The sequence below is a fragment of the Nannospalax galili genome, unplaced genomic scaffold, assembly GCF_000622305.1.
Source record: "Nannospalax galili isolate Female #2095 unplaced genomic scaffold, S.galili_v1.0 scaffold706, whole genome shotgun sequence".
NCBI lineage: Eukaryota > Metazoa > Chordata > Mammalia > Rodentia > Spalacidae > Nannospalax > Nannospalax galili.
In genome coordinates this window covers 1,318,614-1,338,090 of record NW_008354694.1, presented here as the reverse complement: position 1 = coordinate 1,338,090, position 19,477 = coordinate 1,318,614, and the positions used below count along the sequence as shown (strand labels likewise).

General features: G+C 52.5%; 1 protein-coding gene across 3 annotated transcripts in view; it reads right to left on the bottom strand.

The window, feature by feature from the left end:
• The window catches only part of Tnip1 (TNFAIP3 interacting protein 1), a gene marked incomplete at its 3' end in the record, with an annotated part of 43,370 nt that extends 25,844 nt beyond the window's left edge, over positions 1-17,526 (bottom strand). The window contains 5 exon segments of one of the 3 annotated variants that reach the window (XM_029555420.1): positions 654-737; positions 3,116-3,216; positions 4,680-4,817; positions 5,793-5,964; positions 17,435-17,526. In XM_029555420.1, the coding sequence (XP_029411280.1) occupies positions 654-737; positions 3,116-3,216; positions 4,680-4,817; positions 5,793-5,928 (459 nt within the window). In that variant the 5' untranslated portion in view covers positions 5,929-5,964; positions 17,435-17,526. 3 annotated transcript variants of the gene reach the window in all.
• Positions 17,527-19,477: the final 1,951 nt, after the last annotated feature.

The window sequence follows — 19,477 nt, the reverse complement described above, 5'->3', positions numbered from 1 at the left end:
GGGGGGGGGGGAGAATATGAATGGATAAATAAAGCAAACACTGAATGGGAAGGGAAGGAGGGGGGAGAAGGAGCCAGGAAGAATTCAAGACCTCCAAAGGATCTTCCAGATCTTTCATAGTAGCTCTCCAAGAAACCTGTCATTTTAAGCAGATCACAAGGACACAGCTGGGATCGAGGCGGAAGAGCTGCAGGGTGTAGAATGGGATATAGGTGGCCTCTCTGGGGCTAGAGGAGCACGTGTGCCTGCGTATGTAGGAGCAGAAGTTTAACCTCCAACCTGCCCACCCCTGGGAGATCAGGACCTGCAGAAGAGGGTAAATTACCAGCCTTAAGCAGAAGCCACCTTCCAGATCTTTCCATGAGTCATCATGGCAGATAAAGCTGATTGGCCCAGAGGCCGGTGGGGCTAGCAAAGTCCCCCGGCTTTCACAACAGTCAGTGCCTGTGTACCCAAGCCAGGGGAAGTTACTAGCATGGGGATTTGCATATGAGAGCGAGAAGCACCCTGGGCTCCGGCCCCTGTGCAGCCCCCATGTGACTCCAGGGTGCCCAAGGGATCTGAATGGCCCCTGTGCCTACCACACAGGGGCAGGTGACTGAGACAGAGAGGAAACAGGAGGATGTGCTTGGGGGGCTTGCCCGTCCACTCACCATCCTATTCCTAGGGTGGCTGCCAGTCTCTGGTGGAGAAGTCCGCTCCTCAGTGGGGACCACTTCAAAGTCAGAGGAGCTGCCCTGTACAGAAGGGAGTTAGGGCACCAAGAGACAGGCACCCACCCCCACTAAGAGCAGAGAGGGGGAGAAGGAAGGACAAATTCTCATCTCACTCAGTGTAACAAGCCAGCCCCCTCTATGTGGAACTCCCCAGGGGACCATCACACACCATTCACATGAGATCACCCACAGGACTGTACACACCTGCCATGACCCTCAGGTGTGACCTGAGGTCATACCCCTCCATGGTCAGTTTCCTCATCTGTGAAATGGGTGTGGAACAAGCTGACCTTGAATGCTTATGGTTTTCTGTAAGCTTGGAATTTTATTTTTATTTAATTCTTTTAACATTTACATATTTATTTGGGTGTGTGTGTACACACATGAGTGTTACTACAGTGCACATGTGGAGGTCAAAGGACCACTTGTGAGTCAGTTCTCTCATTCCACCATGTGGACCCCAGGGATTGAACTCAGGTCATCAGGCTTAACAGCAAGCACCTTTATCTGCTGAGCCATCTTGTCAGTCAAAGGCTTTCACAGTTTTTGGGGTTTTTTTTTTGTCTTTTTGAGACAGGGTCTCCCTGTAGCCCCAGCTGTCCTGGAACTCACTATGTAGACCAGGCTGGCCTTGAACTCACAGAGATCCACCTGCCACTGCCTCCCGAGTTCTGGGACTACAGGTGTGCACCACCACGCCCGGCCAAAGGCTTTCACATTTTAAGATGTTCTCATGAACTCTATTTCCCAAAGCCTCTCATGGAGCAGGTCAGAAGGTCAGAAGGACAGATGAGGAAATCAAGATCAGAGTCAGTTAACAAGAAGGACTCTGTACAAGATGGCAGAGCCTGCTGCTAAGGAACCTGAGCTGTCTCCTAGGCCCAGGTGTCTCTGGCTGGTCCCTGGGTGACAGACAGCAGCTGTTACAGTCACCACCAAGGAAGGTTCTACACCAGCCTCACCAACCCAGCCCTGGAGATCCCCAGGAGCGGGCTGATCTGAGGAGAGAGAGCTCCAAGATGGTTCAACAGAGACTGTCTCAACAGCACCCCACCCAGAGGCTGCTAGCCTCTTACTCCCCAGCCATTCCATGCAAAATTCAGTGGTTGTTCATCTGGCTGATGCGTGCATGGTCCATGTGAACCTGCACTTGGCTTTAAGATTCCTGTTAAATTTGAACAGGGGCTGGGAAGATGACTCAGTGGGTAAGAGCATATGCAATGTAAGCAGGAAGACCCGAGTTTGTATTCCCCAGAACCCACATAAAAATCTGGGTACTGTGGGGCTGGAGGGATGGCTCAGTGGTTAAGAGCACTGGTTACTTTTATAGAGAACCTGGGTTTGGTTCTCAGCACCCACATGGCAGCTAATAACCATTTGTAACTCCAGTTCTGTGGGCATTGCATGTATTACATGGTGCATTTACACACATGCGGGCAAAACAGTCATATATATAAAATTGAAAAAAAAAAGGGCACCTGTAACCCCAGCACTAGAGTGGGCAGACACAAGAGTATTGTTGGGGGTGCTAGCCAGCCAGCCTCCCTGGAAAATGGTGAGTCTAGGTTGAGAGACTCTGTCTCAAGAGGATAAGGCAGAGACAAGAAAAGGCAGGACACCCGACGTCCTCCTCTGTCCTCACACACATATACTGGTGCACCCCTCCGCCCCGTGCATATACCCCCCCCACACACAAATTATAAAAACCAAACAGCCCAAAAACATTTAACTTGTAGAGACTAGTATACTATCCCTGTCCTGGGATGGGCAGGGCATATGGGAAAAACCAGCCCAGCTTCCGACTGGCCGCCTAGTCATGGCCAGCATGACCCCAACGGTCATGACCTCAGCACCACCAGGAGCCCGCCCCATTCCCCTCTACGTTGCTGAGTTACACACATGACCTTGAAAAGGTCCTTCTCTTCTGACCAGACCTGAAAGGTGTGGATACCAAACCTCACCTTCAGGCTCCCTGGCTGCTTGCTGCCTGCCCTGCACACCTGGGTCCCTTTCTGACCTCAAATCTTTTGGGTTCGAGCAGGCAGCCCAGATCCCACCCAGGGCAGACTGTAGGAAGCCCTGTACTCCCACCAGCCTTTGAGGGATCAGCCCTAGGACCCAGTTTCTGAGCCTCTTGGCAGTGTACATCTCAAGCCCCAACAGTGAGTGCTTCACATTACACAGCTCAGTAAAAGAAACTCCTCCCACTTATCAGGGTCTTCCTGGTACATTCTGACTCTGGATTCCATTTCAAAATGGTAAGCTGGTGCCTCCCAGGGCTCTATACTGCGGAGCAGCAGAAGACAGTTTCTTGGCCCAGCTCTTTCTCTGTGCTTTTTTCTCTTCCAGTGGAACCCTAACACCAGGCAACCTCTAGTCATGACTCCGATGCAACTTACATTGGATGGAGGCTTGGGGGTTGGTGCTGTCTTCTCAATGGAGCATTCGGTGGTGGTGGTGGTGGCGGCGACAGGAGGTATCAGGAGGTGTGTATCTTTTCCTAGAAAATAAAGAGCGTAGGTGAAGACCCCCAGAAGTGGACACACCTAGGAGAACACTTGATGGAAGCCTTCCTTGAGTTGGAGGAAAACGAGGCTGTCCCTTCAAGACCGGTAGCTGGTGAACAACTGGCTCTGGAGTGATGGGACAGAGCCTGGGCAGCGACCCTCTTCCTGGTACTCACTAGGAAAACCCAAAGGTGGCTCCCTACTACCCTAGGCTTGCCTCAAGGATGTGGACAGAATTTACAACTAACCAAATGTTTTACTTTTGGTTTTGAGTTGGTCTTGTATAGCTTAGGTTGGCTAGACTGGCCTCAAACTTGATATGCAGGTGAGGATGGCCTTGGACATCTGATCCTCCTGCCTCTACCTCCCAAGGGCTAGGACTACAGGTGTGCACTACCACACCTGGTTTATGCAGTGCTGGAGCCTCAACCTGGGGCTTCATTCTTGCTAGGCAAGCACTCTACCAACTAGGCTATAGTCCCCCTCCTGAAGTGTTTAGAACTATTTCACAGCCATCCTCATGACAGCCCTATAGTCCTACTTTAGAGAAAAAGAACTGAGGTTTGGCAAGGTCATCAACTTGGTCACAGTCACTCCCCACAACTGTAAAACCTGGACTCAGACCTGGCCTACTTCCCTACAACAGGGAGTGTGGCGGGGTTAGGAGTAGGGGCTGCTGTAGGAGCCCCATGAGTGACTCCCTGTCTCTCTGGGTGGGCCTGGCACCAATCAGACCCTAAGAATCAACAGCTGACAGGACCAGCAGGAGCTGGCGTGCCCCTCCGACAGCAGCACCACTCTGAGGAACTCTGGACCCTGCTGCCTTCTCAGCTGTCCGTTCAGCAAATATCACCATCCATCCCGGAAGGGAAGGTGTCGCAGGTACCTAGACCCAGAGCCTAGGAGGGGCTAGCTGCAGCAGGAGGTGCCTGAGTCTGGGGTTGGGGATCTTCTCCTGGTCCCAGGCTTGCCCTGGAGTGATGCAGGGTGACCACACAGGACTTCAACTCTCTTCAAGTCACTGTCACCCTCTGCTTAGCACAGACACTGCAGAACACTAACAGGCAAGGCCAGATCCTTCTCTGAGCCTCAGACTCCCCGGCTATGAAACAGAAATGGATGGAGGGACAGAGAACTTTCAACTAATTCCTATGTTGTTCTGAGCACCAGGGCAGAGCTGCCTGCGCACTGGGCCTGCCATGTAGCAGATGCTGACTCAATGATATGCTGATAAGGTTCTGAGGTTGTGTCTTGGGTGCAGTGGACCAGTGTGATCGATTACGCATGCCTGCCAGGATCGCAGGATTGCTGAGTCACCAGTTAATTCAACAGGATTCTTCTAAGTCTCTTAACAACTTTGAACTTCAATGGGGTGCTCTAGAAAGAACTGTGCACAAGTGGCATGTCCTATGATGTTCGGGGTCCAGGCAGTCTGGGTTCTGGATTCCTCTGGTACCTGTGAGCTCAGCCAAAGGGTCGAAGGAGCCCAAGGAGGGAGCTGGTGGTGGCGGAGGCTGCTCACTGTCCTTGACCAGATCCTCCGCCTTCTGCCGGAGCCTTGATGCCTCCATCTGAGACTCCTCCAGGAGCTCCCCTAGAGAGGAGGAGAGGCAAATGGATTTACCCAGCCCAGTGCAGGGCTCTCCCCCGCATCACTGCCCCAAACCTGATCTTGTGGGTCACAGGCCCACCAGAAACAGACCAGCATAAGAGTCTCACAGTGGGGTCCAAGGAAACCTCCCACCCCCAGCCATTTCTTCCTACCCACCTCACCCTCCACATCTGGCCAGCCTCTCCCACAGGAAGTGAGAGGCTCTTGAGGGCCTGCCTGCAGGGAGGAGCCCCCCTCCATACCAACAGCATTCTAGGCCTCAGTTTCCCTTCTGCAGCTGGAAAAAGGGAAATACCATTAACCTGCCCATGTGCCAAGCAGGGAAAAAACACCTGGAAAATCAGGGTGCTGTGCCCCCCACGCCAAGCTTGAGAGCAAAGAAAGCAGCATTGGGGCAGAGTGCAAGGGGTGTGAGAGGGAAGTCAGAGGAAGCCCAAGCCAAGAACAGACGTGCAGAGCAGCAGTTCTGGTAGGTAGGGTCCCCTGGCTAGCGGGGGCAGCTTGAGCAGAAGCCAGGGGGACGGGGGACAGGGGCCAGGATCCCTGCTGCACTGAGCTACAACCTGGGACCCGTGCCCCGAGGGCTGGGGCTGCCTTAGTCCACTGGCTCTCCCTATCTCTCACATTCCTACAACAGGCTATCCTGGCTCCAGGTCCACACACTGGGCCTTCCACCCCTCTTCCCATGGGCCTTCCACCCCTCTTCCCATGCTATGCTGCATTCTTGGTCCCTCAAGAACACGGTTTGGGGTGGGAGAAGCCAGGGCTGGGGGTGCCGTCACCAGGCTAGAGAAGTGACCAAGATGCCAGGGGTCAACACTGGGCCACAGGACAGTGGGGTGATAGGCAGAGGCTGTGAGCCTGTGTACTTTCCTCTGCTGGGTGGCAGGGCTGGCATGGTAGGTTGTGGGGAGGGGGTATGGGGAGGACCCTGGGGAGAGGCCCGATCTGCTTTACCTAACATCCTTATTCCTTGCATTTTTTCCTTCAGCCGGGTATTCTCCTCCACTAGACGCTCAAAGGCTGCGGAAGCCTCTCCTGGAGGCACGCTGCCCCCTGGGTCGTAGATCCGGTAGGGTCCTCTCCCTTCCATGAAGGTAGCAGAACCCTTGCCGTGGCGCCCGCCTGGCTGTAAGGACAACGCAGGTCGTCAGGGGCCGGCCAGGCCTTTGGGTCATCTCTTCTGGGGTGATGCCCTAGTTTGTCAAGGCTCCAAAAAGCAGCCCCCACAATCCAAAACAGAACACCTCGCTTCAGTCTGGGCTGACTGAAGCACCTCCTCAGATGGGGACCCTCCACTCCCAGGAAGGGCATCCATTTCTTTCACAGGCTCACTGCACTGCAGGGTCACTGGGAACAGCAGCCGACTGCAGGGTGCAGTGTGGGGTGTGAGACCTGGGCTGGAGCCTGAGGCCTGGGCTCCTCTCCTGACATGCCAAGGATGGGGACCCGCTTGCTTTGCTCTTCACGACATCCACAATACTCTGCACGATATCAGTAAGGGAGGGGACACCCAATGAACATGTAGCACTTGATAAGTGACTGGGACATGAACTCACTATGGGGCTATGGGGAGCCCCTTCCCCTGTCTCAGTAGGGGTGGGGGTGTGAGAGCCTTAAACTCAAACTGCGATCTCTAATGTAAAGAAGAAACTCCTTGCCAGGTCCTGACACACTGGCACTCTCCTCCTTAGGTCTCTGGTCATTGCAGCTCTGTCCTGTCGAGTTCAAAGGGATAGTAGTCCCACCAAACTGCCATTTTCTACATTAATCTGTTGGAAGTTTATCTTTCTGATTGCATGTGAAATCATTCTGCAAGTATTTCAGAATCCTGATTCTGGGACCTCATAAGAGAAACACTCACTCACTCATCCATCCATCCATTCATTTGGCAATGACTTCTGGCGTTAGTGGTGTTGGGTGCTGTGTGCTGGGTACTGCTCTAGGTGCTAGGAAATTCCAGCAAGCAGAACAGACAGGAACTCTTATGGAGTCTGCATTCTGACAACAGGGGGGGCTGTTGGGGAGCACTGTACTCTGGGAGGCCTATGGATAGAAACTGAGCAGAAAAGGGTAAGGCCAAGAGGAAGAGGAGAAAAGGCCTTGTGGAGAACATTCTAGGCAGAGAGCAGTCGGGGCAAGGGCCCAGGGCTGAAAAGCTGAGCCTCCAGCCCTACAAAGAGCTTGCCAATGTACCAGTGCTCTAAAGGGGGGGGGACACTCAGGATTTTAGGGTACTCAAACTACCCTCCCAAGATCACCAGCCTTCCAGACAAAAGCTGTTTCAGTCAGGAGTCCTCAACAGCCCTCTCGATGCCCCCAGTGTCCACCAAAGGCAAGCACACAGCAGGGTTAGAGGCAGGTTAGCCTGGCACTGCTGATGTGTCTGTTGAGGGCCCAGCAATCCTCGTTTGATAAGGAGACAACAGAAGTCCACCAAGCTTAAGAACTTCAGCCAGAAGTCAAGGTCAGTGCGTAGGTGCCAGATGCAGAACCTGGCCCGGAAGAGCCACAGTTCTGACCCTCACATGCTGGGGACCCACAGCTCCCTCAAAACAAGCCAGAGTCCACAGTTCAAGTCTATTTCTAGGGCAGTCAGAGGCCATTCGGTAACCTACAGCAGTTTCCTTCAGTGTTAAGAACCACCAATCCTCTTTCGCTAGGGATGGAACCCAATTCCTCATGCAGGCCACACAAACTACCACCAACCAAATGACATCCCCAGCCCCGAGCAACATCAACCCCCTTTCACCAAGAGGGTCTGCGGGTGGACTGGGCCAGAAGGAAAAACAAAGTCATAACCAGCAGCCCCCACCCCACGGCTGACAAACACCAGGTGAACACCCACGTAGGCACCCACGCCCTGCTGGGCCCTGTGAGGCAAAGGACAGCTGTCCGCACACCCACACCTGTCGCTGCTTGCTAGGAGGGACTTGTTTTCAACCTGAAAGGTCAGTGCTGCACAGAAAAGTGGCGAACACTGACATATCCACAAATGAAAAGAGACGGTGTGGGTGAGGTACCCGGCAGGATGCACCGCCGGATGCTGGGAGCCTCCTCTGCTCATCCTTCTCCCAAGCTCATCAGAGTGTGACGGCACCTGCCCGGAGCTGGCACCTGCGCCGGCCTGACACCCTCTGGGCAGAAGCATGCTTTATGCATCTCTCTGTTCCTGGCAGCATCACAGGAAGGTGGGTCATCCCTAGGAGAGGGATAGAGGTCTCTACCAGGGAAACTGAGGGCTGTCTGGAGCCACCCTGATTGGAAGGTAGCTGCAGGTGCCCTGGCTCCCAGCCCTCTCACAGGCCCTCAGCAGACTCAGTCAACACTACAGGGAGCCTTGCTCACTTTCTTCTCCCTGTGGCTTTCTCAGAAGATGGACAGTCCAGTGAAGCAGGGACTGAGTCCACCTGTGTGCCAGGACTCTTCAGAGAGCAGTCAGAACACAGTCCCAACACACACACTTTGGGGCAGGTAGCCTGGAAGGAACCTGCCCCACCTCCAGGGAAGCCATGTTTAAACCTTGCAGACAGCCTAGCTGTTGCCCCAGTGCATGATGGCCCAAGAGCCAGGTGGAGTCTCCCAGGATAACAAAGCCATCCTCTCCTTCAGGCGAGAAATACAGGAAAAGACCAGACTGAGGAACTGACCAAGGACAGGGGATGGTGTGGTTCCCCCTCCAGAGACAGTGCAGAGCCCACTTCATGTGATCCTCCCCCTGGACCCATGCAGGGCCTGACCCAGGGAGGCCAGGCCCACACAAAGGCCCATTTCCTCCTGGATCTGGCTGCAAAGATGCCTGTTCACCAGGGCCTGGCAAGGCCCACAGTGAACCTGTACTCAGAAGGCACCCATCAGCAGGGAGCCTCCAGAAGGGACACCAACCACTTCCCAAACCCCAGAACAAGAACTAATGAAGAGGCAGCCAGCTCGGTCCTTCCAAGCAAGCCCTGGACTGGTGGGAGAATGGGGCTGCCCACAGCTGCCCAAATGGGGTCTGGGGTGCCCGCTGGGACCAGAAAGACTCAAGGCCAGAGAAGAACCCAGACATGCCATTCAGCCTGAGGCCACGGAGCATGAAGATGAAGTGATACTGTCAAAACTGAAGGTGTCATGGCTGGTGTGCAGCTAGGGGTATGCACAGGGTGGGAGGTTGGGCCTCCCCCAGACCCCAACTCAGCCTTGCTTCAGGAACAGAGCTGGAAGGCCAAACTCACACATTCAGTTCCTGCCTGAGGCTGCCTGGCCACAGCCATGTCCTAGTGACTGAGGAGGTGGGGTGGGCGCCAGGGAGGATGGGGGCTGCTGAATAGCAGGGAAGGGTTCCCTGACCCCTAAGCCATGTTAATTTGCATAGCCACTAGCATCTGTCACATAGTAAGCCCCAGGCACTGCTTTGCCATCGATCAGTCCACAGTCCTGGAAAGAAGGCAGGGCCAGGTCCAAAGGTGAGCTCACCAAGTCCAGCTTGGGGACTTGAGCCTCACTTTACACATCAGGTCCCCAGTGTCAAGAAGTCATGACAGCCAAGGTCCACATCCCCAGGCTGTCCGATAGGTGGGTAAGGCCAGGTTACAAGGAGAAAGGAAACTCAGGGTGGGACAGTATGTTGCCTCCCTGGAGCCAGTGTGCTTAGCTCTCTCTCTCTGCTGTGTGACCTGGGTCTCCTGTTCTCTTGCGCAAGAGCAGGAGCCTAGATGAGGCAGAAGCTTGGTGATGTCCTAAAAGTGGCTAAAGGATGGGAGAGACCCAAACCTTGAGAACAGCAAGGCAGGGGACAGAAGGTACGGAACCTGGGACAGCCTTGGAATCAGGAGAAGGTCCCACCCAGGACAGGGGACAGCGAGAGATGACCCTGCAGGACACCACAGTGTGGTGGTCTGGTATATAACACTGCACACTGGGGCTTCACCGGCACTAGGCTCTGTCCACCCTGCAGGCTGTGAGAGGCTGGGCCAGTCACTCACCCATTCTGAGCCTCAGCTGCTCATATGCAAAACAGGATTTATAGAACCTACCCCGTGTAAGGCGGAAGGAATTAAATGAGGGTATGTGCAGTGTGTCCAGGAGGTTCTTTCTTTTGATTTCCTGATCATTATTTATTCAACAAGAAACATAAGTACTTTGTAATAAAAGGACTGAATGAGACCCAACTCAGTATCTGGCGCACAGTAGGTGCTTACTTAGCAAAAGGGCAAGGGGACCCCCTCAGGCCTATACCCTGTCCACCTTTGGTTGGTTTTTGCCTTATTTATCTTTATTTTGTGTGTATGTGTCCACGTGAGTGTGTGTGCTCGTATGTATGAGGGTGTGCATGCGCATGCATGTGTGTGTGTAGGTCAGAGGTCAGTCTTGGCTGTTAATCCTCAGCTGTCCACCTTATTTTTTTTTTTTTGAGATGGGGTCTCTCACTGGGACATGGGGCTCACTGATTCAGCTGGGCTGTAGGGCTAATGAGCCCCAAGGATCTGCCTGCCTCTGTCTCTGCAGTGCTGGGATTACAGGTGTGCACTACCACCACACCTGCCGTTTTTATGTGGGTGCTGGGAATCAAACTCAGTTCCTCATGCTTGTGCAGCAAGTGCTTTACTGACTGAGCAGTCTCCCCAAGCCTCTGGTATTTATTATTTGTGGTGCTGGGGGTAGAACCTACATGCTAGGTAATCACTCCAGCTCAGATATATTCCCAGCTAATTTTAAATTTTTGAGATAGGAACTTACTCTGTAGCCCAGGCTTGCCTCAATTTTATCCTCCTGCCTGTGGTTCTGAATCTTGGGATGATGGATAGGTGTTACCACATCTAGCTGACATTCTCTTTTTTCTTTTCTTTTCGAGATAGGGTCTCATGTAGCCCAGGCTGGTCTTGAACTCTCTATGTAGCCAAAGACAGTCTGGGACTCCTGATCATCCTGTTTCCACTTCCTGGATTACAGGTGTATGCTACCATGTCTGACTGGACCAGAGTCTCTTTAAGATCCCTTCTGGTTCGAACACTTCAGAATCCACAAGTTGCTACTCTCACAGCCCGTCCCCTTACCTTAACAAGGCTACCATCCCTAGCTCTACCCACTGAGGCTCAAGAGGGTTTCCAGACTCATCAGTCTACTCATGGGTGTGTTCAGGGAAGTGGCCATCTCCCCAGTAGCAAAGACTGATGGCTGTCTGCAGGCCTGGCTACATTTAGACATGCACAGCGCTCCAGCCAAGCCTGGGCACTCAGTGTCCCTCTAACTCAGCATACACACCTCCCTGAACCTGTTCTCTTCCCTCTCCTGGGCTGAGCCACTGAAGGGCCCCGTGACACAGGTCACACAACACCTGCTGTCCGAGTTGGAATTCAGCCTGAGCTGTAGCTGTGTAAAAATGACACACTAGGTGCTCAGGGAAAAGGGTAGAGGACAGCTGATTCAGCACCACCGTGTGCCGGGCACTGGCTGAACCATTTCACCGGCCTACACCCAGAGCTAAATGTGATTATCTCCACTTTCCAGCAAGGAGGCAATCCACCTGTCTAGACAGTACAAGGGAACAGAGTCAGAGAGGTTAAATCGTCTGCCTGAGGACACACAGCTCAATATGGTACAACAAATAATCCAGTCTCGACCCAAGAGACCCCCAACACTGCCCTCCCCACTCTCCCAAAGTGCTCAGGAAGGCAGCTGGTGGAACCCCACGTGGAAGAGAAGCCCCTGGTCTACATCACCAGGGCTCAGTGTTTCAGGCTGGAAGAAGGCTTGGGGGCAATGGCCTGCGCTTACCCAGGTGGCAGAGGAATCAAGAGGGTTCTACGAGTTGGAACTCAGCACTTTCCCCCAGCATGCCAGAGCTTAACGGGCTCAGTGATCCTGTATCGTGGCCTCTGAAGAGATTCTGCAGCAGCCCACACAAGAGATTGCCAAGTGCTTCAGAACAACAAAAATATCCTGAGCAGCCAGCAAGAAGACACTAGTTAAGAAAATGGTGTACCTACCTGTGGAATACTATACAGGTATCAAAACCACATGTCAGACACTACTTTGCCAAGACACAGAAAAGTGCCCATAAAATAAAAAGCAAAGTGCAGTGTTTGTGTAACAGAATGAGCACATAGCGCTCTCTCTCTCTCTCTCTCTCTCTCTCTCTCTCTCTCTCTCTCTCTGTATGTAAAGCCCTAAATGTGCATAGAAAACAGGCTGGATGGATGCATGCCAAACCACCACAGGCAGACATCTGCAGACAAGGCCCCGGCACAGGGCCACAGCCTTCTGGAGCTTTTATTATACCTGCAGTGTCTTAACTCTTTGCAGGGACATCTAATCCAGCTCTTGTGCAATTAAAAGGCTAGTTGTTTTTCTTTGGTCTTTTTGAGACAGGGTCTCCCTGTAGCCCCAGCTGTCCTGAAACTCACTATGTAGACCAGGCTGGCCTTGAACTCACAGGGATCTGCCTGCCTCTGCCTCCCGAGTGCTGGGATTAAAGGTGTGCGCCACCACACCCGGCCAACTTTCACAATTTTATTCTTTTTATACTGCTCGAGTTTGGGGGAATTTTTCCCCAACAACCATGTGCTATCCTGTAATTTAAAAAAAAAAAAAACTTAGGGGCTGGAAAGGTGGCTCGGCAGTAAAGAGCACCAGCTGCTCTCAGAGGACCATGGTTTGGTGGCTCACAGCCTGTAACTCCAGTTTCAGGGGGGAACTTTGAATTTTTGTTGTTTGTTTTGGAGCCTGAGCAGGAGTAAAAGACGATTTCCCACACAAAACTATAAAGAGCATTTAAGTGGCCTGTGGAGGTCAGAGCAGCAGGGAAGCCCCACTGTCCAACACTCACTGAGGTTGGAAGACAGGGTCTACGGAGGACACGGCCCATCAGGGGAGGACAGGACCCCCAGCGCCAGGTCCTCTTTCCAACCCGCACACACAAGGCCTCAGAGGTCGACTTTAAGTTGCACACAGGGAAGGGAAAGGACAAGTTTTCCAGTTTAGGGATTCCGTGTTTGGAAGGGGCCGCTCTCTGGAAACTCCATCAAGGATCTGGCTTCACGAAGGTGGGGCTGGCCATGAGGACCACAGAGGACAGAGAAACTGCAAGCAAGCATCCTGGACTGGCAGCGAGCGCAGGCATGGGGGGGGCTCTCATGCCCATGCCCAGCACCACCCCTGCTCTGCTGCCAGGGAACCAAGTCCAAGACAACAAGGCCTGACCCAAAACTAGTCCTCAAGGAACAAAGTGGAGCCCAAATCTCAGCATCACATCACAATCCCACCCTGTGCCCCTGTCACCAACAGCCCTCGAAGACTGGACCTGGCAGCCTAGTCACCCGCCCACTGTCCTTCATACCCACATTCCCCCCGAGCCAAGACCCTACCCATGCCCAGCTCTCATCCTAGCAGGTAGGACGGCCTCACTGACCCAGGGTGGCCTCGACCATCAGGTGAAGGGCCAACCTCAGGAAGCCAGGGACAGTATCCCAAGCACTTGGTTTCTTGGTGCCCAAATGCCACTGCTGGCTTATGCAACTCTGTAACTCCCCTCTAGAAAGGAAGAAGCCAATGTTTGAGAATTCTCCTTATACCAAATATGGTGGGGAAAGGGCTTCAAATTAAGCCTGGCTCTGCTCCTCCCTTCGAGGCCCTCTGTCCTTGTTTCTCCCTATGGAAACCACAGAGCTGTCTATTAACTCTCATGTGATAGGCAGGTGTCACAGTGGCTATGAAAGAGCTAGGGAGGAAAGGCTAGACCAAGAGACCCTCAGTTAAAAGCCCAGTGCCCATCTCAACAACAAAGGCTGGATACTACCCACAGGACGGAGAAGCGTTGTGTCAATGCTTTGGGGAATATACTATAGCAGTGAAAATGGATGAAAATAAACAAACCTGGGTGAGTCTCACATATACTATGCAAGCTGTGGAAGAACCAGACAAGTGGGATGGGATGGCACACATTTCACAACATAACAACGCTACAGACCTCTCAGAGTTGCACATTTCTAATAAAGCAATGGAGAAATAAAAAAAGAGAAAACGGGGGAGGTGACCCAATTGGTAAAGTGCTTGCTGCAGAAGAATGAGGACCTGAGTTCGAGCTCCGGCGCACACATTTTGAAAGCTAAGTGTTGGTGGATCACACCTTCAATCTCAATATGAGTTCAAGTCCAGCCTGGGTTACAGAGTGAATTCCCCAGGGCTGACTGGCCAACCAGCCAAGCCTAACCGGCGAATCCGAGGCCAGTAAGAGAGCTTTTCTCAAAAACACAGCAGCTGGTGCCTGAGAAACTGAGGCTAGCTGGATGAAGGTCAAAGCTGAGGGGCCTCAGGCAGGGCAGGCACCGTGAAGAGTGGGTGGGGACCAAGCCACTGAGTCATGGGTACCCCTCCTTATAAATGCCAACTCTAGCCTCACCAGACTCCTATATCCCCACCCCCACACACCTGTCTAGGCCTCGGCCTGTCTACCCTCATCCACCTCAAAGGAAGGTGCCCCAGGACACAGGGCTCAGAACAGCCTGGGGACAAGTTCAGCCCTGTCCACTCCTCAGCAACCACCCAGTCACTGGGTTGACTGTCCAGTGCCGGTCACAGGACAGACATGGAAAACTAACTAGCTGCAGTGCCTGAGAAGCTGGAACAGGGCAGTCATCCTGAGGGTCAGGGACCCTCCCTACACAGGTAGACAGGGACCTGAGGGCTAGATAGGGGACATTAGCCTTACAGTCTAGAAAAACACAGGGACCAGCAATGTAGCTTTGTTAAAGAGTCCTTGTCGAGGGGCTGGAGAGATGGCTCAGTGGTTAAGAGCACTGGCTCTTCTTGCAGAAGACCAGGGTTTGAATCCCAGCACTCACATGGTAGCTAACAACCATCTGTAACTCCAGTTCTGGGGGATCCAACACCCTCTTCTGTCCTCTGAGTGCAATGCACGACAGGGGTGCACTTACACACATGCAGGCCATACCCTCATACACATAAAATAAAAATAAATAAATCAAAAAAATATATTTGGAGAACTTGTTGAAGAGGCATAAAGTTGGGGTTCCATCCTCAGCACATAAACAGGGCAGTGTGGTGGCACACGCTGTAATCCCAGCACTTGAGAGGTGGAGGCAAGAGGATCAGAAGTTCAGGGTCATCCTCGGCTGCCTAGTGAATTTGAGGTTAGCTTGGGTTACATGAGACCCAGTCTCAAGAAAAAGAGACAATAAATAAATAACCATCGGTTAGTCATGAAGCTCTGCGGCGGTATACCTTCTCGTTCACAAGCTTATTCAGAGCATAAGTGAAAAAATAAACTAACATGACAGAATGTGAAAGGGGGGCTACTTTGCATAGAAAAGTCAGGGAAGGCCCCTCGGAGGAGGTGACATTTGAGCTGAGACTTGACAGATAAGGAGAAGAGCAGCCCCAGAAAGGGCTGGGAATGGTGTTCTGGGCAGGGGGAATGGCAAGTATGAAGGACTCAGTGAGAACAGGCGTGCATACTGCAAGCAAAGCGCAGGCTGTTGTGGCCTGCTCAATCACAGCACAGGAGAGGCCAACTAAGCAGTGGAGGGAGACAGACAAACAATCTCCCTGGGCACCACCATGCTCACACCAGGTTGGCCTGATCCAGCCAGGACATCCGGGTCCACTGAAAGGTGAGGCGATGAGTCAGACCCAGGGCTTCCTGGGGCCCCGAGGGACCTGGTGTAGGCATCTACAGACAGGCACCCACCCTTAGTACACCATACACACACCCACAGGGCACCCATAGGTGGGGGACAGCATGGCCATGTAGGTACTCAGAACATGGGACAGGTCCACCAGCTGCTCCCAGGAGGGCAAGATCAAACGCTTCCATAAGGGCTAGCTCCTAATTATTACTTTCCCAGGAAATAAATGGGGCCCTGCCTGGTGTGGTGGCACATGACTTTAATCCCAGCAGAGGCAGGCATATCTCGGTGAGTTTGAAGCTATCCTGGTCTATATATAGCTCCAGGCCAGCCAGGACTACACAGTTTTTGTCGAAGACTGGAGTTTGGTTCCCAATACCCACATGGCAGGTAAAATTTGTAACTCTAGTTCTAAGGGATCTTATGTTGTTTTCTGGTTTGGGGAAGGCATTATACAAAAATGGAGGCACTTACGTACATGTATAAAAACACCCACAAACATAAGACTCTAAATAAATAAATAAATAAATAAATAAATAAATAAATAAATAAATGTGAACACAAGTCTAATATATCATAAATGTGAAGTTATTAGTAATATTATTAGTAATATTTTTTTCACAGCCTATTTGCTCGGCATATAAGATCCTGATAATGCTTAGTGTAAGTACTCCACTCTCCTAACACAATGCCCTCCATCACCCATCAAAACAATTCAAGTACCCTTACTCTCTGCTCTGGATAGTGAATTCCCCTACCCCCGCCCATTGTCTGGAGAATGAGTCAGGGCTGATCAAATCCCACTTTGACTCGACTGTGAAATAAAAATGATGCACAGGAATCCACACACTTCCCTGCACTGTCATTCAGCAAGGGGGTGGAGACGCCACTGCCCAGTCCTTTGCATCATCCATGAAAGTCCCTCCCTTCCCTTACCAAAACACTTCCCCTCCCTGCAGCACCGAATTCCCACCCACTGCGGGACTATCAATGAATGAGTACAGGGGCGACAACTTCCACACACTTGATCTCACACTCAGGCACACAAAGGTCTCAGCCAGAAGTATAACACTGCAGCCCCTTAAACCACTTCCAGAAACTCGTTTCATCTGGTCTGCACCAGTACACGCAAATACATATCACCGGGTGCAAAATGAGTTCAGTGAGTAGGAAGGTGGCCTCTGGGGCCAGATGCCTGGGTTCATATCCTGACTTGCAGTTCATTAGCCGCCTGAACCTAACCAGCAGGCTGCCTGGGTTTTCTCACTGGTGAGATAGGGATTAAAAAGTAACATTCCTGGGGGGGGGGGGCTGGTGAGATCCCCGGAACCCAAAGTATGGAAGGAGAAAACCAACTCCTAAAAGTTGTCCTCTGACCTCAACAGACACACACACACACACACACACACACACACACACACACACACACTCACGCAGTAACTAAATAACTGATTTTTAATAAGTAACACACATTCGCATTTAGGTGGGATGTCACGACTTAATGAGTTTACTCACAAAGCCCTCAGATGAACACTTGGAAGCCTGCGTGGTGGTGACACGCCTATAATCCTAGCACCACGGGAGACAGAGGCAGGCAGATCGCTAGGAGTTCAAGGCTAGCCTGGTCTACAGAACAAGTTCAGGCCAGCCAGGGCTACATGCTGAGACCCTGCCTCAAACAAATAAACAAACCCAAACATTTGGAAATCCACCGAAAAGCTTTGTTATTGTTATGAGTTTCGTCATTATGACATGCGCTCTCTTGCTTCCAAAACTTAACACCCGGGGTCCGCAGGCCGGGCTCCGGCGCGTACGCATGCGCACCCTGCATGCCCGGAGTCCCAGACGCCCGGCGACCTCGCGGCGCCCCCGGGGCCCGGCCCCCCTCTCCGGCCTCCCGCCCCGCGCCCGCTCGCTCTGCGGCCCGCGGCCCCGGCCTTCTTCCGCCTCGTGTCCCCGCGGCCCGCTCACCTGAGGATGCGGCTCCCGGGCACGGCCGACTCGGCTGCGCGCTGCCCTCGGCCCGGGCGGGGGGACCAGGAAGTACCGCGGGCCGCCCCGCCCCTGGGAAAGTCCCCGGAGAGCGGCAGGCCGCTCGGCCAATGGCGTCGCGCCTCGGGCGCAGGGGGCGGGACCTGCGAGGTAAACAGCAGCCGCGGCTCCCAGGGCGGAGCTGCGTGCGACTGCGAACCTCAGGCCGTAGCCAACCGACCACTCCGCTCTCCTCAGCCCGCGGACCCAAGCCGAAGGGGACTCGCCCAGTGGAGTCCTGCCATTCCCGGGAGTCCTGCCATTCCCTGCAATCCCATCCCGGGGTCAGGGTCAGCCTCCTCCCCCAAGCAAGTTCGAGGCCAGCCTTGAATACTTGAGCCCCTGTCTCCACCTCCCCCATCACCAGAATTGCTATTGTTACTTTACTATTAGTGTTGTTTGCAAACTTATGCCAGGGACGTTGTGGAGACCCCAGCATTGCTTTGCAGCTTAGTTATCCTAGTGACAGTTGTACCCCCCCAGGGCGTGACAATTGTGTCACCCCCCCCTCCTCATTTTTATACAAGTCACAGAGCTCAGTTGATCACTGTAAAGGGGCTGAACGACATCCAACCGAGGTGGGCAGCCCCCGAGGCTGGCTTCTATGCAGTTCACCTGTGTGAGCTCAGTCACCCCAAGGGGCTATGGCAAAGTGGTCCTGTATCCACTGCAATCCTGTCTCAGCCTCTCAAGTTGTAAGATTACAGGTGTGTACCACCAACTAAAGGGTGAATTTTAATTCCAAAGGACTGAGGGGATGACTCAGAGGGTAAGTGCATTCCAGGCAATCGTGAGGACTTGAGTTTGGATTTTCCACAGCTATGAAAAAAGTGAATGTGACAGTGGGTGGTCTGTACTCCTGGGGCTGGGAAAGCAGACTTGGAAGGGTCCTCATGTCTCACTGTCCAGGTGGTGTAAGGAAATTAATCTGTGAGAGACATTGTCTCTAAAAAACTAAAATAACTAGGCTTGGTGTGGTGGCCTCAGTACTCTGGAGGGAGAGCAAGTAGATCTTTGTGAGTTAGATACTAGCCTGGTTTACACAGGGGGTTTTTTTTTTGAGACAGAATCTCCCTGTAGCCCCAGCCTCATAGCAACTTCCAACTCCCTATGTAGACCAGGTCTGCCTCCAACTCATAGACATCTGCCTGCCTCTACCTCCCAAGTGCTGGGATTAAAGGCATGTGCCATCACACCCGGCCACATAGAGAGTTCTAGACTAACCAGGGCTCCATAGTGAGACTGTCTTAAAACAAAAACAAAACCTCTCCAATAGTGTGTCAACACTGTGTCAACTGTTTTTGTAAGAGAGTTGGGCAATTTCATTCCCTAAAGATGACTCCCAGGTGACCTTGTTGGAAAATGCATGTGGCCTGGACATCGAAATGTCACTAGGGTCAATGAGATGGCTCAGCTGGTAAAGACACTGGCTACCAAACCTGATGACCTGGGTTCTATCCCCTGGACCCACATGGTGGAAAGGAGGACTAGAACACCCCACTCCAAGTTGTCCTCTAACTTCCACATGTACACCATGCACGCACACACAAAAACATAAATAAATGTAAAAAATATAAACATCACCCAGTCATCTTTTTGCCTGTTTTAGTTTGGGGTACTATTAGAGTAGGGAGAGGTTGTGATAGTAAGGCAGGGTTTCACTATGTAGCCCAGGCTAGTTTACAGCTCGCAATTCTACGGCCTCAGCTCCCTGAGTGCTGAGATTATAGGCTTGTACCACCACACCCAGCACTTTTTCTTACCAGTTATCCTTAATGAGATAACTCCTTGTTTGAGGTCATTCCATTACCACCCAACCCCTCCTGTCCTTGCAAGTCTTGTTTTCACTCCAGAGCACTGTGCCATCAATAGGCCATGATACAATCCTCTATTTAATAAATTCAGGCCTCTGTGTAGAAAAGGATTATTCAAGGCCACACATATTGATTGATACAACCCAAACTAGAACCCAGGGTCTTGGCT